The sequence below is a fragment of the Cebus imitator genome, unplaced genomic scaffold (genome assembly GCF_001604975.1).
Source record: "Cebus imitator isolate Cc_AM_T3 unplaced genomic scaffold, Cebus_imitator-1.0 Scaffold183, whole genome shotgun sequence".
Taxonomy (NCBI): Eukaryota; Metazoa; Chordata; class Mammalia; order Primates; family Cebidae; genus Cebus; species Cebus imitator.
The window spans coordinates 3,152,060-3,167,236 of NW_016107498.1; the positions used below are offsets into that span (position 1 = coordinate 3,152,060).

General features: G+C 49.2%; 1 protein-coding gene across 3 annotated transcripts in view; it reads left to right on the top strand.

Moving 5' to 3' along the window:
- The window catches only part of IKBKB (inhibitor of nuclear factor kappa B kinase subunit beta), a 63,030-nt gene that overhangs the window by 3,532 nt on the left and 44,321 nt on the right, over positions 1–15,177 (top strand). For all 3 annotated transcript variants that reach the window (XM_017545946.2, XM_017545948.2, XM_037744757.1), the window contains exon 3: positions 14,168–14,262. In XM_017545946.2, the coding sequence (XP_017401435.1) occupies positions 14,168–14,262 (95 nt within the window). The remainder of the gene's footprint in view (positions 1–14,167; positions 14,263–15,177) is intronic.

The window sequence follows — 15,177 nt, forward strand, 5'->3', positions numbered from 1 at the left end:
TTAGCAGAGACAGGGTTTCACCATGTTGGCCAGGCTGGTCTCGAACTCCTGACTTCAGGTGATCCGCCTACCTTGGCTTCCCATAGTGCTGGGATTACGGCATGAGCCACCATGCCTAGCCTTTTTTTGTTTGTTTGTTAAATTTTTAATTTCTTTTGAAATAGGGTCTCAATCTATCATCCAGGCTGAGTACAGTAGTGACATCATGGCTCACTGCAGCCTTGACCTTCTGGGCTCAAGTGATCCTTCTGCCTCAGCCTCCTGAGTAGCTGGGACTACAGGTATATGTCACTATGCCTGGCTAATTTTTGAAATTTTGTAGGTATTAGGTCTTTCTGTTGCCCAAGCTGGTCTCGAACTCCTGGACACAAGGGATCCTCCCATTTCAGCGTCTGAAAGCGCTGGGATTACAGGCGTCGGCCAACTGACTTTACCCAACTGAGATCAGTTTTTTTCAGCTCCCACAGATGGGTGAGAACATGTGGTATTTATCTCTGTGGACCTGGCTTATTTCCCTTAATGTAATGCCCTCCAGGCTCATCCATGTTGCCACAAATGACAGGATTTCATTCTTTCTTATTGCTGAATAAGAGTCCATTGTGTCTGTGTACCACATTTTCTTTATTCATTTGTTCATTGATGGACATTTAGGTTGATTCCATATCTTGGCTATTTTGAATAGTGCTGCAGTAAACATGAGGGTGCCAATAAACATGAGGTGCCAATAAATCAGATAAAGTGGTTTCCTTTCCTTTGGATAGATACCCAGTAATGGGATTGCTGGATCATATCATAGTTCTATTTATAGTTTTTCTTTTTTTCTTTTTTTTGAGACAGAGTCTCACTCTGTTGCCCAGGCTGGAGTGCAGTGGTGTGATCTCAGTCTACCACAGCCTCCTCCTTCCATGTTGAAGCGATTCTCCTGCATCAGCCTCCCGAATAGCTGGGATTACAGGCACTCACCACCACACATGGCTAATTTTTGTATTTTTAGTAGATATGGGGTTTCACCAAGTTGGCCAGGCTGGTCTTGAACTCCTGACCTTGTGATCTGCCCACCTCAGCCTCCCAAAGTGCTCGGATTACAGGCATGAGCCACTGTGCCGTTTCTTTTTCTTTTCTTTTCTTTCTTTGTTTTGAGATGGAGTCTTGCTCTGTTGCCAAGCTGGAGTGCAGTGGCACAATCTCGGTTCACTGCAACCTCCGCCTCCCAGGCTCAAGCAGTTTTCCTGCCTCAGCCTCCCAAGTACCTGGGACTACCACAGATACTGCACCACCACACCGAGCTAATTTTTGTAGTTTTTGTAGAGACAGGGTTTCACCATGTTGGCCAGGATGGTCTTGATCTTTTGACCTTGTGATCCCCCTGCCTTGGCCTCCTAAAGTGCTGGGATGACAGATGTAAGCCACTGCACCCGGCTTCTTCTTTTGTTTTGTTTTTTTTTTGTTTGTTTGTTTTTTGAGATGGAGTCTTGCCCAGGCTGGAGTGCAGTGGCATGATCTTAGCTCACTGCTACCTCTGCGTCCTGTGTTCAAGCAATTCTCCTGCCTCAGCCTCCCAGTAAGCTGGAATTACAGGTGCACACCACCACCCTAGCTAATTTTTTTGTTTTTAGTAGAGACGGGGTTTTGCCATGTTGGCCAGGCTGGTCTCAAACTCCTGACCTCAGGTGATCCGCCCACCTTGGCCTCCCAAAGTGTTGGGATTACAGGTATGAGCCACCATGGCTGGCCTATTTTCTTCTAGTAGTTTCATAGGTTCAGATCTTATATTTAAGTTTTCAGTCTATTTTGAGTTGATTTTTGTGTCTGGTGAGAGATAGGGCTCTAGTTTCACTCATCTGCAGGTGGATATTCACTTTCCCAGTGCCATTTACTGAAGAGAATGTCCTTTCCCCAGTGTGTGTTCTTAGCACCTATGTTCGAGATGAGTTGGCTGTAAGTGCATGGATTTATTTCTGGGTTTTCTGCTCTGTTCCATTAGTCTATGTGTCTGTTTTTATACCAGTATCATTGCTGTTTTGGTTATTATGGCTTTGTATTATATTTTGAATTCACGTGCTATGATGTCTATAGCTTTGTTCTTTTTGCTCATGATTGCTTTGGGTATTTGGGGCCTTCTGTGGTTTCGTATGAATTTTAGGATTTTTTTCTATTCTGTGACAAATATTGTTATTTTGATAGGGATTGCATTGAATCTTATATTGCTTTGGGTAGCATGGCCATTTTAACAATATTCTTCTAATCCATGAATATGAAATTATGACTTTCCAGTTCCTACCCCTTTCAAAAGTCTTAATTTGTTATTTATTTATTTAGAGACAGGATATCATTCTGTCGCCCAGGCTGGAGTGCAGTGGCATGTTCTCAGCTCACTGCAACCTCTGCCTCCCGGGTTCAAGTGATTCTCCTGCCTCAGCCTCCTGAGTAGCTGGAATTACAGTCACCCGCCACCACGCCCGGCTAATTTTTGTATTTTTAGTAGAGACAGGGTTTCACCATGTTGACCAGGCTGTTCTCAAACTCCTGACCTCAGATGACCTGCCCCTGTTGGCCTCCCAAAGTGTTTTGATTACAGGCCTGAGCCACTCCACCTGGCCTGTTCCTTACTTTTAAAAAGCCGAAAGCCAGCCTCCTCCTTCTGCCGGCTAAACCCCACGCAGTCTGTCTGCACCTGCCTCTCCATCATTCTTCCCCTTGGCTCCTTATGGTTCAGCCACTGAGCCCTGTCTTGGGACAGGCCTCCCTCTCATCCATATTCCTCCAGGACCAGCTCTAGGCCACCTCTGCACACCCGTCTGGGATGGCGTTGTTCCGTGGGAACTGGTTCTCCCGGTGAGTTCCTCCAGGCCGGCTCCTTTGCTGTCCTTCCCATCTGTGTGTGGAATAAGTCTCGTCAGGATCCTGCGTTCCTGGTCAGCCAAGGCTGGATCTGGCCTTGAAGCTCCTTAAGTTCTCCTGTAGCAAATGCCTGACGTTGTATATGTGCTAGGTGCCCCAAATCAACCACTCAGTCAGTCCACAAATGTTCATCAAATGTCTGTTATGGGTACAGTGGTGATTAAAGCAGACCTCTTTGGAGAAGGGAAAGAGCCATTCGTCAACTAGTTAGAAATGTAAGCTCCTAAGTGTGATAAGTGCAAGTTGGGAGAGGGACCCAGTGCACTGGGAACTTCTGTTGGGAGTGGGATCATCGGAGTCAAAGGAGGTTCCCCAAGGAAGTGGCGCTTGAACTGAGGTCCTAATAGAAGTCAGCTGGGCAGAGAGGGTAGAAGGAGAGTTCCAGGCAGAGGGAGAGGCTGCTGAGGGGCCCCTGTGGAGGGCAGGTTTGGTGAGTGGGCAGGTCAGATGGCCAGCGTGGCTGGAAGGGAGGACAGGGCACAAATGTCTGGGTGTCCGAGGTGGATGGTACGAGTCAGATCCTGTGGTGTTTTCTGGACAGTTTCAGCCGAGGAGGTTTTGCTTTGATAGAGGAGCTGTGGAACGATATTAGAGGGAGGCACTGTGCCCATAGGGACAGATTGGGACAGCCCAGGCAGTGGGTGGCGTGCTGGGAAAAACCAGCTCTCGGAAGCAATGCCCTGATCCATAGCGGGCAGCAGTTCCCATGGAGTAGCTACTCCCACCAGGGCTGACTTAAAGCCACCAGCAGTTTAACAGCCCGCTCCAGCCAGATTCCTGAATAGTTAACAACCAGCTCTCAGGAGCTGCTACTGGGGTGCTACGGCACTGCTCCAGTGATGCGGGCAGACCAGGTCAGATGGTTTTGGAGTCATCCAGGTGAGAGATGGGGAAAGGTAAGCAGACTTTAGAGATATTTATGTCAGGTACAGTGGCTCACGCCTGTAATCCCAGCACTTTGGGAGGCTGAGGCGGGTGGATCACGTGAGGCCAGGTGTTCAAGACCAGCCTGACCAATGCGGAGAAACCCCATCTCTACTAAAGATACAAAATTAGCCGGACATGGTGGTTCATGCCTGTAATCCCAGCTACTCAGGAGGCTGAGGCAGAAGAATTGTTTGAATCCGGGAGATAGAGGTTGCAGTGAGCCGAGATCACACCATTGCATTCCAACCTGGGCAACAAGAGTGAAACTCTGTCTCAAAAAAAAAAAAAAGAGATTTAAGGGGTGGAATTTACAGGACTTAGTGGTGGAGTAGAGGTGGACGGGAGCAGGAGGAGTGGAGCGCCTGCAGGTCCTCAGTGGAGGCCCTTAAGCCCGACCCAGGCCAGGGAGCTCCCCACCTTCCTCCCGGGTTCTCCTTAAGTTTGGGAACTCTCTAGGGCTGCTTTGGGTGCTGAGGAGAGGTCTTTGATCATTGTCCAAGTTTGGAAGATGAGCATGTGTGTTCTCTGTTGGGGACCCCCCTGTTCACAGCCTCTTGAAAGAAGCAGCTGGGCTCTGGTGGTGTTGGTTAACTCTCATGGTTTTACTCCACGTGGCAACAGTGCACACTTTCCTAACACTCCTCGCACTGTATCTCGTCTGCAGAAGAGGGAGTGTTTTAGTTATCACAATAGAAATTATATGAAAAAGCCCCTAAGCATTGGTATTCTCAGTCAGAGAAGTGGCCTAATAATCAGGGGCATCATTTACTGAGAAGAAGCTACTATGCGCCAGCACCAGGCTAGGTATTTACGTGCCTTCTGTCCAGTCCTCACAACTCCGAAAGGAAGTATTGTTGTCTTTGTTCCCATTTTATAGCTGAGGAGACTGAAGCACAGTCCCTGTGACTCACTCATAGAGGCTGAGCTTGCAAGCAAAGAGGCTAGGATTGAAACCTGTGTCTCTCTCGAACTCAGCCTCATGCTTTTTCCATTATGCCTGTGGCCCTCTGTGGTGGGGACTCAGGGTGGGACCTCGGTGTTCCATAGGCTCTCCCCGTTCCCCACAGTCTAAACCTTTTTGAAGGAGGAAGGGGAAAACACTTCTTTGTTGGTTTTTTGTTGTTTTTTTTTTGAGACAGGGTCTCCCTCTGTCACCTAGACTGGAGTGCAGTGGCTCGATCAGGGCCCACTGCAGCCCTGAACTCCCAGGCTCAAGGAGTCCTCCCACTTCAGCCTTCTGTGTAGCTAGGACTGCAGGCATGAGACACCACGCCTGGCTAATTTTTTATTTTTGTGGAGATGAGGTCTCTCTATGTTGCCCAGGCTGGTCTTGGACTCCTGGGCTCAAGCGATCCTTCTGTCTTGGCCTTCCAAATTGCTGGGATTACAGGCATGAACCACTGCACTTGGTTGGAAAATGCTTCTTTGGAGGACAAAACACTGCAAGTCGTCCTTGTTAAACAGAGAACCCCACGTTGAGTGTTTTCTGGGGAGGGCGGCTAGTCAACAAGTGAGCCCCCCACCTGCTTCCCCTGTTCCTGTGGTTCTCCTGCTATGCATGGGCCTCACCATTCCGCACTCTGTCAGGACTCCCTAAGACCTCCAGCCCAGGGGTCAGCACAAGCCACTTCCCAGTATGGGTTAGATAGGCTGATATTTTCAATGAGACCTTTGTTCAATACAAAGGAAGAAGAGAAAGAGATAACGAGTCCCCCACCCGGCAGCATGTTTTCGGAGGGGAGCAAACACGAGACTTAGGCATAGACCTGGGTTCAGATCCTGGCTCTGTCAGCGTCTTGGCTGTGGGCCCCCACTTCTCACATGGATTATGGGGATTCTCAGGTATCAGTCGCCTCAGTGCTGGGTCCCCAACATGGCTGGGCAGGATGTGGGTTAGCTGCCTTCTGGAAGCGACCCAGGGTACCTTGAGATATCGTCATGTTCTTTGTGCACTTGGCTGTGAGGGGGACCAGGAAGCACTGCCTGGAACCCTGCGGGATGCTCGTGGGGGTGGAGGAGGCAGTGTATGTGCTGGCTATTAGAAGGCAGAGTATTAACGATCCCTTCTATGAAGCAGCATGGATCTGTATTCGACCCTTCACGGAACAAGACGAATCTCACCCCAGCTTATATGTGTCTTTCGAAGCCTTAAAGCCTCTGCTCTGTTCAATCACTTCTCTAGGGATTTATAGAGCCTGGGCCTGAGCTCCATCAGGGATACCAGGAAAAAAGGGGCCCTGCCCTTTGTGTGCTTACTCTCTGATCATAGTGATCCAGGGACATTCGGGAACGCATTCAATGAGTCTAAATCCAAGCATCAAACTGTGTGGTAACAGTGGCTACCGTTTCTCCAGGGCATCCTGTGGCAGCCAAGCTGGGTTCCCTGTCTGCACGATCTCTCCTGAATGCTGGGGAAGGGAGCCTTCTTGGGGTAAATGGAACTTGAGCAGGATCTGGAAAGGAGATAGACTTTAGAGCACCTGACAGGAAGACAGAAGGCAACTCGAGTGGGCAGAGCAGCATCTCCACGGGGCGAGAAAAGGAAGTGGGGCTGCAGTCGTTTATTCCTGGCTCCCTGCAGACAGATCTGCGTTTCCTTTTAGCTGACTTCCCTGGAGCAGGTGGAGCCATCCCCATCTTATGGATAAGGACGCAGAGGCTTATACCATGGGGTCCTGTCGCACCTTTACCAGGCAGCGGGGGAGGGAGTTACACCTGACCTGCTTGCCTCCTGAGCCTGAGCACCTGGCTCCTGTGGCTGAGGCGGGAGGCCACTGTGCCCCTGGGGGTCTGTACTGTAGGGAGTAGGGTGAAGAAGTCATGGCCCTCTTAGCATAAACCAGGCGATGCTGGAGCACAGGGTGTGTTCAGTCACCTGCTGAATTGGGTGAAACTGCAGCCCGACCCCGACCTTTTGGCTCCCAGGACTGGGTCCTGCTGCCCAGTCTCTCTGGTCCCAGCCTTGCTCATCCTTTCTGAAGCACTCTTCTCAGGGGGTGGGTTCTGAGAAGGAGGAGGAGGTTGTTACTAATTGCCCCGTGTCCACAGTGGCCTGGATGGACACTTGCCATGATAACGGGACCCTGGGTTTTCTGCGCTAAGGGTCTAAATGTGGCTCTTGGCCTCTGTGCATTTCCCCTGAGTCATTGAAAGAGGCGAACTTCAGGAAGCTGGGCCAGCCCCTTTTGTTTCTCCTGTGACTGGTTTTCAGCTCGCCTCTGCCAGGCACCTTTTGATCTGAGGATGTGTTCCCCCTCTGCCGCCTTTTTTTTTTTTTTTTTTTTTTGAGATGGAGTCTCACTTTGTCGCCAGGCTGGAGTGCAGTGACCCAATCTCGGCTCATTGCAACCTCTGACTCCCTGGTTCAAGTGATTCTCCTGCCTCAGCCTCCTGAATAGCTGGGACTACAGGCACATGCCACCACACCCAGCTAATTTTTGTATTTTTAGTAGAGACGGGGTTTCACCATGTTGGCCAGGATGGTCTCGATCTCCTGACCTTGTGATCCACCTGCCTCAGCTCCCAAAGTTCTGGGATTACAGATGTGAGCCACTGCGCCCGGTCCCCTCTGCCTTTTTTACACCTTGTACACACATGCTTATACACAAGTTTTATGTTTTCATGCATCAAAGGCAAGGAACTGCAAACTCTGAGGACCTTCATAATCATTACATTCAATGTGGACATACAGGAGACCCTTTCTCCCTTTTCTCAAAATACAGATCAGTTCGTTGTTGTTTTTTGTTTGTTTTTTGAGACAGGGTCTCACTCCAGTAGCCCAGGCTGGAGTACAGCAGCACAATCACAGCTTAACTGCAGCTCAGCACAGGTCTGGCTCTATTGCCCAGCCTTGGCCTCCCAGGCTCAGGCAATTCTCCCACCTCTGCCTCCCAAGTAGCTGGGACTACAGGCTTGCACTATCATGCCTGGCTAGTTTTTAAAAATATTTTTAGTAGAGAGCTATATTTTTATAGGACAAAATGTGTAACGCTGTTCCCTCTATTGATATTAAGTCAAAATTTTATCTGTTCAGTCAACGCCCAGCTCTGGTGTTAATGGGCCTGGATTCCGTTGATTAAATGATTAACTTACTATATCATTACCTGTGTGCACCAGGCACCCTTCTGAGTTGCAGACATAGCACGTGGGAAGATCTAACTAAACTTGAACCTTAGGAGTACAAACCTCTTCTAGGTGTTCTCAGGTGTGAGCAATCTGATGCAAGTGGGAAAGACATCAGAAACACTGAGCAATAATAGTGCATGAAATAAGAGCTCCTATAGAGTTTTAGAAGAAAGGGTTAAGATGACTATGACGGGGGAAAAAGGGGCTTTTAAAATGTGTATGATATTCCACAGGAATAGCAATCTGCAGGCTAACTGGCTGCAGCTGGATGGACTTTCTTTTGTGTGGAGACGCTGCCTCTAGTGTTTAGGAAAAAATGCACACTAGAAAATAGTGTAACATTATGGTGCCATCTGTCTTGAAAATGAATTATTTTTTACTGTCCGCTATAGAGTAGTTCCCAGACAATGAAAAAACTTCAGCTAGCTTTGGTGCTATTTTGCATATGGACAGTTTTAGCAGGCAGAAGCCTTTAAAGTTGTTTCAAAGGGCCTCAGGAGTTATCAATGTGATGTGATGAGACTGTTTGCCATAAGCCTCTCAAGAGGCAGAGGCCCTAACCCCCTCGCCGGCTCCCCGAGAACGGGAGAGCAGCTGGAGTCATCCTTGCATCATTCACCCTCCTAACTGGGTTTGCGATTGGCTGTTAGGACATCTTTCTCTCAGATGGTTGTTTNTATTTTTAGTAGAGACAGAGTCTTGCCATGTTACCCAGACTAGTCTCAAACTCCCGGGCTCTAGTGATCTACCTGCCTTGGCCTCCCAAAGTGCTGGGATTATAGGTGTGAGCCACTGTGCCTGGCTACAAAGCAGTTTTAAGTTTTGTCGCCAACAAGGAGTTCACGTACTAGAAGCTGGATATTGAGATGGCTCAGGCCCAGTCTGGGTTTCCACAGAACTGAGCTAAGACTCAGTAGATTCCATGCAAAATAAAGTAAGCCATCTTTGTTACTTTACATCTGCTTGAGTTCCACTGCTAGTGCAGAACAAACTACCCAGAGTTTCATATCCAGTGTTTGTAGCCTGTTTCTGGGCTGTTTTAATTGAATTTTGCTTTCTAGAGCAGGTTTTTTAGTAACAAAGTCATTCTGTTTGTATTTCTGTTTCAAATGAAATATTACTCATAGAAAAACTGGGAAGATTTCAGAATACTTCAGAGGCAGATGAGAGCAACTGTGTTATGAAAAGTTTAAGTATGTCTGTATCTAGAACAGACCTTCCTAGGCCCAGGAATTCAGGATTTCTTTTCAACTCTAGGGCGAAGCTGAGCTGTCTGTGAGTAGAAAGTTAGTTTTGGTTTCTATGCCGTTATTTCAAGACTTGTTCAGTGTTCACCTTGCTGAGTTCAGTTTTTTAAGTTTGCGTTTGCATATTTAAGGCCAGTATCAAATCTTCAGTCTTCAGTGTCAAAATCTCCTCCTGATTTTGGGTTGGGCCAAGTGACAGCTGTATTTAGGTCCAGTGTTTATGTTGGGCAAAAGACTACAATTATCCAATTTGTAGCTAGACAGATTACCTAAATCACTTAATAAACTGAGTCATGTAATCTACCTTTTGGATCTGATTATCTGTCCTGTTTTATATGTGATAGGTAGAATAATCCCCTCCAACGCTGCCAAGAAATCTGCGTCGTAATCCATGAACCTATGACCAGGTGGGGCAGCGTGGCAAAGGGAGATTAAGATTGCAGATGAAATTAAGTTTTCTAATCAGCTGCCCTTAGATGGAAGATTGGCCTGGCTTCCCGGGGGCCCCAGTGTAATCCCAAGGGTTCTTAAACGTGGGAGAGGGAGGCAGCAGAGCCAGTGTCAGCCATGCATGTGACCACAATGCAGTGGGCCATGGCTGATGCCAGGATGGGCTAAGGGGCCGTGAGCTGAAGAAAGTGGTTCTTCTAGAGATGGAAAAGGAAAAGCAGGGAAACAGACTCTCCCTGGAGCCTCTGGAAGGAGCACAGCCCCACCAACATCTTAGCCCAGGGAGGCCCACGTCAGACTTCAGCAGATAGAACTGCAAGGAAATAAAGTGTGTTATTTTAAGCCACCAAGTTTGTGATAATGTGTTACGGGAGCCATAAAATGAGTGCACTCTTCTGCGTACTGAAGTTAAGTTGCTGCAGATTTTTCAGTATCTTGGCTTAAAGTCTCAGTCATTCTGAGGTAATGAAGCATGAGTTACAGTCTCTTTGGCTAAACCACTGCTTGGAATACTGTCCACGGAAATGCTGCAGGGTGGACCGAGGTGGACAGATGCTCTTGGCAACGGCACCCCACACTGCAATGGGGCCATCGGTCTCTGTGGAACCCTGCGCTCCCCACGTCTGAGCTCTGCTGCAAACTCCGTCTAACTGGAGGCAAGTGTCTGTAGCAGTCTCAGTCCACTCAGTGCCGCTGTCACTGAGTAGCCGAGAATGGGTGATTTAGAATGATTTTATTTCTCACCGTCCTAGAGGCTAGGAAGTCCAAGATCAAGGCATCATCATAGGGTGAAGGCAAAAGGGCAAGAGACAAAAGGAGCCAAACTCGTCCTTTGATAACCATCAGTCCCACCTACGGGTGCAGAGCCATCGTGGCCGAATCGTGGCCGAATCGCCTCTTAATACTGAGGTGATACTGCTACAACAGGAACTGGCTTTCAGTGAATTCTGGAGAACTGTGGACACTTAAACCATAGCAGATATTGTCAGGCAGAGCTGCTGTGGACGAAGCTACCACAGAACTGGGCAAAAATTGTCCGAGTCTGAGCACTGTGGGGAAGTGAAACCTGAAACTAAGTTCATGTCAGCCTGAGAACAGACCAGGAATCGAGAGGTACAGGGAGGTGTAACATGGTCTGCACATCAATTAAAGAAATGTTATTCTTTTTTTTTTTTTTTGAGACAGAGTCTCACTCTGTTGCCCAGGCTGGAGTGCAATGGTATGATCTCAGCTCACTGCAACTTCGGCCTCCCGGGTTCAAGCGATTCTCCTGCCTCAGCCTCCCAAGTAGCTGGGATTACAGTCACCCACCACCGCACCCAGTTAATTTTTGTATTTTTAGTAGCGATGGGGGTCTCACCACGTTGGCCAGGCTGGTCTCAAACTCCTGACCTCAGATGATCCACCTGCGTCAGCCTCCCAAAGTTCTGGGATAACAGGCATGAGGCACCGTGCCTGGCCAGAAATGTTATTCTTTTGCCACATTCTCTAATTCTTGAAAAGCTTGAGGTGGACTTCTGTCCACCATGACTTGTGCCACTGTCGTCATCAGTTTAATAGCAACGAAGTGGCCAGGTGCAGGAGCTTGTACCTGTAATCCCAGTGCTTATGGAGGCTGAGGTAGGAGGATGACTTGAGGCCAGGAGTTTGAGACCAGCCTGGGCAACATAGTGAGACTCTGTCTCTACAAAAATCAAATAAACATTAAAAACGTAGCTGGACACAATGACACATACTTGTAATCCCAGCTACTTGAAGCTGAGGTGGGAGGATCGCTTAAGCCCAGGAGCTCGAGGCAGCAGTAAGATATGATCACTCCACTGCACTGCAGCCTGGGCAATAGAGTGAGACCCTATCTCTACAAACAAAAAATAGCAACAGGGTTTACAATTGTTGAAAGAAGTCGGTTCTTCAGAGGACGCCTCAGAATCTAGGCCAAAGATCAGGGTTCTAATAGGCAAAGAGAGAATGAGAAGGACACTTAGGGCAGAACCTGGGTGCCCATGCCTACTGCTGCAGACCGGACTGAGGGGTCTGCTGTAGTCACAGACGTAAGCTTGTGGCTGCAGCATGGGTGGACTTTGGAAACAGTGCTCAGGGAAAGAAGCCTGTCACAAAAGGCCACATGATGTATGATTCCATTTATAGGAAACATCCAGGACACGGTAATCCATAGAGATGGAAAGAGATGGGTGGCTGCTTAGGACTGGAGGGGTCGGGGGAGTGGGAAGTGACTGCTGACAGGTGTGGGGTTTCTTTGTGGGATGGCGAACATGTTCTAAAGTGCATCATGGTTTTGGTCTCACAACTTTTGAGTATATCATAAACCATTGAATGGATGAATTGTATGGTGCACGAATTATTCTCAGTAGAGCTGTTAAAAAAACGAAGCAGGCATGCAAGGCCACTGTCTGATGGAAAGCTTAGCCAAAGTGGTATTGGGCTTTGCTGAGAGCAGCTTCCCAGAGTATTGTAGAGGCGTTGGCGGTATCTGCTTTCTGGCATGGAGTCTACTGTTCCGTTTCTACCTTTTTTCTGAAGCTTTCGGTTCTTGGTGTCAGTGTTAAGGATTGGTTCATTGGTCAGTGACTCAGTGGCCTTACTAAACAGCTTCTGGTGTGTGTGGAGCTGTCCATTTTTCCTTTTCTTGCTAGGAAGGTCCCTATTCCTGCAGGGATCCTGGCCAGTTTGGTAACCGGAAGACTGAGGTGGCTCCACTGCTGTGGGAACAGCCACAGCGGGAGGCCTTGCTGCAGTTCTCTGTGGGTCCTTTTTTTTTTTTCTTTTGAAACAGAGGCTTACTCTGTTGCCCAGATCTCCTGCCACCTCTACCTCCTGGACTTAAGCAATCCTCCTACCTCAGCCACCTGTTGGGATGTTGGTACAGGTCAGCTCATTTAGTGGTGGCAGGATTGCCTCTCAGCCCGGGGCTCCAGGAGCTGTAGCCAGGGCAGCTGCCCCTCAGTCATCTTGGAAACCCCCACAGCTAAAAGAGGTGACATTGGTGCAGTGGTAACTCCCTGGCAGCGGCTGGAGTGCCCGAGGCCAGAGCTGCTCTCCCTGCTGCCCGTGCCACAGCCTCAGGGCCTGCCCCTCTCCGGCGTCCCCACTCATGCACCAGGGAGAAGAGGGGAGGCTGCCAGGAGCCAGTGGCTCAGCTCATGATTCAGCAGGTGGAGGAGCCACCACTGAGGATGCTGCTGGTCACCTGGGTAGAGGTTAAGGCCCATGAAGATGGACAGGTCTGTAATTTAACAAAGAAAAGAGAAAACAGCTCGTTATTCTGCAGAAAGTGACACTTTGGCATGTGCACTGAAGTAATTAGCTGTTATAGGAGTATAGCGGAGGGCGAGACCCTGTTGAGCTGGGCAGACCATGGTGCCTATGCACCTGTGCTGGTGAGTGTAGAGGAGCAGGGCTGACCGTTGGGACGGGTGGTGCCATGTGGCTGCAGTGTCATGGGAGAGTGGCTGGAAAGGAAGGTGGGAGCCGATCTCTGCAGGATTTTAAACAGGAGTGCTCAGGTGACCTGGGTTCCCTGCTGTGTGGGGTTTACTAACACCTGCTAGGGGCTTGTTTTCATGACAGCCCTGACAGGTGGTTATTAATATTCCCGTTTTACAGATGAAAAATTGAGTCAGACCAAGTGGTTTGACTCAGTTGGTCTATGTGACCCCACCCAAGGTCACATAGCTAGTGAATGGCAGAGTTGGAATTTGAACCAGCTGGTGTTTCATCTCCTATATTATGCTTGCATTCTCTCTGAAGAGGCAAAACTCTCCCGTGAAACAATGAAGACACTCAACGTGGCATTCACTATTAGCCTGAACAACATCCAAGTGCCATTTTTATAGGTCATCATGGTCAATTATAAGCAGTGTCCCAGCAATAGCTGAGGTTTGGACAAAGAAACCTCTCCAGGCAGGAATGGGCAGCAGAGGTTTCATTGCGGAGCTAGGAATGAAGCAGAGCCTTGAAGGCTCTGTAGACTCTAGATGGATAGTAATGAGTTAGGCAAGTCTGGACCCCGTGGCTCATGTCTGTAATCCCAGCACTTGGAGAGGCTGAGGTGGGCAGATCACTTGAGGTCAGGAGTTCAAGACCAGCCTCACCAACATGGTGAAGCCCCATCTCCACTAAAAACACAAAAATTTGCCAGGCACGGTTGCACATGCCTGTAGTCCCAGGTACTTAGGAGGCTGAAGCAGGAGACTCACTTGAAACCAGGAGGTGGAGGTTTCAGTGAGGTAAGATTGTGCCAATGCAGAGCGAGACTCCATCTCAAAAAAAAAAAAAAAAAATGAGACTGGAGAGGCTGGGTGAGAGGTGGGGTGGTGAGGAGATAGCCCGAAGAACAGGTGCCACGGGGCTGTCCATAAGGGGTGCACATGTGGCCCAGGAGTACCAGGAGGTGATTGCAGGTGACAGCTGGGTCCTGGAGACCCCTCCTTTGCAGCGGACAGGTGGGATTTGGCGTGCAGCTCACTGTTCTGATCCCCACCATGCTGTTTCTGTAGGAAACAGGTGAGCAGATCGCTATCAAGCAGTGCCGGCAGGAGCTCAGCCCGCGGAACCGAGACCGGTGGTGCCTGGAGATCCAGATCATGAGAAGGTGAGGCCTGGTGTGCAGGGACCCGAGGGAAACCTGGAGCACCAGCCCCCACTGCATCTAGAAAGGAGAGCCATAAATCTCAGCCCCTCCATCAGGACGCCAGCCTGGCAGTCTCCACAGTGACTCTGCTGCTTCTAAAGACGCTAGAGGAGGAGCAGCTAAGTCCACACGGGGCCTCGTCAAGGGCTTTTTGTCAATTTCGTAATATTAAATAATTTAGACAATTTAATAAGTTATCATGGTGACTTTTCCTTTGTCAGCAAAAAAGCGTTCTTTCCTCCTATATTTCCAATTTCAAGGTGGTACGTGACTGTTCTCTGCTGTCATGCTGCCGCTGACATTTATTCCTCCAGTATGGAGACCAGGCTTCCGTCTGCCTGGTGGCTGCTGTCCTCCTAGCTAGTGAGGCATTAGGTGGGCTCCAAAAGAGCCAGCGAGGACACCACGCAGGGGCTCCTCTGCCAGCCTCTTAAAAAGAGGAGGTGCTATTTGGTTACATCATGGTTGCATTTGGTTACATGAGTTCCTTCTCAGACCCCTTTCTGCATGTCCACCTGGGGGTGATGTGTGTGCGTGAATCAACCTGCCGAAAAGTAAACAGAGAAAAGAAAAAAAATACGAAAACAAAGATCAGGCACCACGTTGTTTGCCTGCTAGCGTGTGTGACACATCCTCCCCATGTGGAGGGCATGAGATTGGAAGACCCTCGTAGGAGCAGTTTGGCAGCACGATGAGGACTTGGGATGTGGTAGGCACGAGAAACCCAAGTCACATGCAGCGTGCCCTCGGGGTCTGAGTTCCGGTGCTGTGGGTGGGGCTGGGCCAGCTCCACTGACCCAGGCACTGCAGTTGGCCGCCCATCCTGGGTCCTGTCTTCCTCTGTTTGGAAGCCCTGGGTTATCCTGGGCCTTTGTT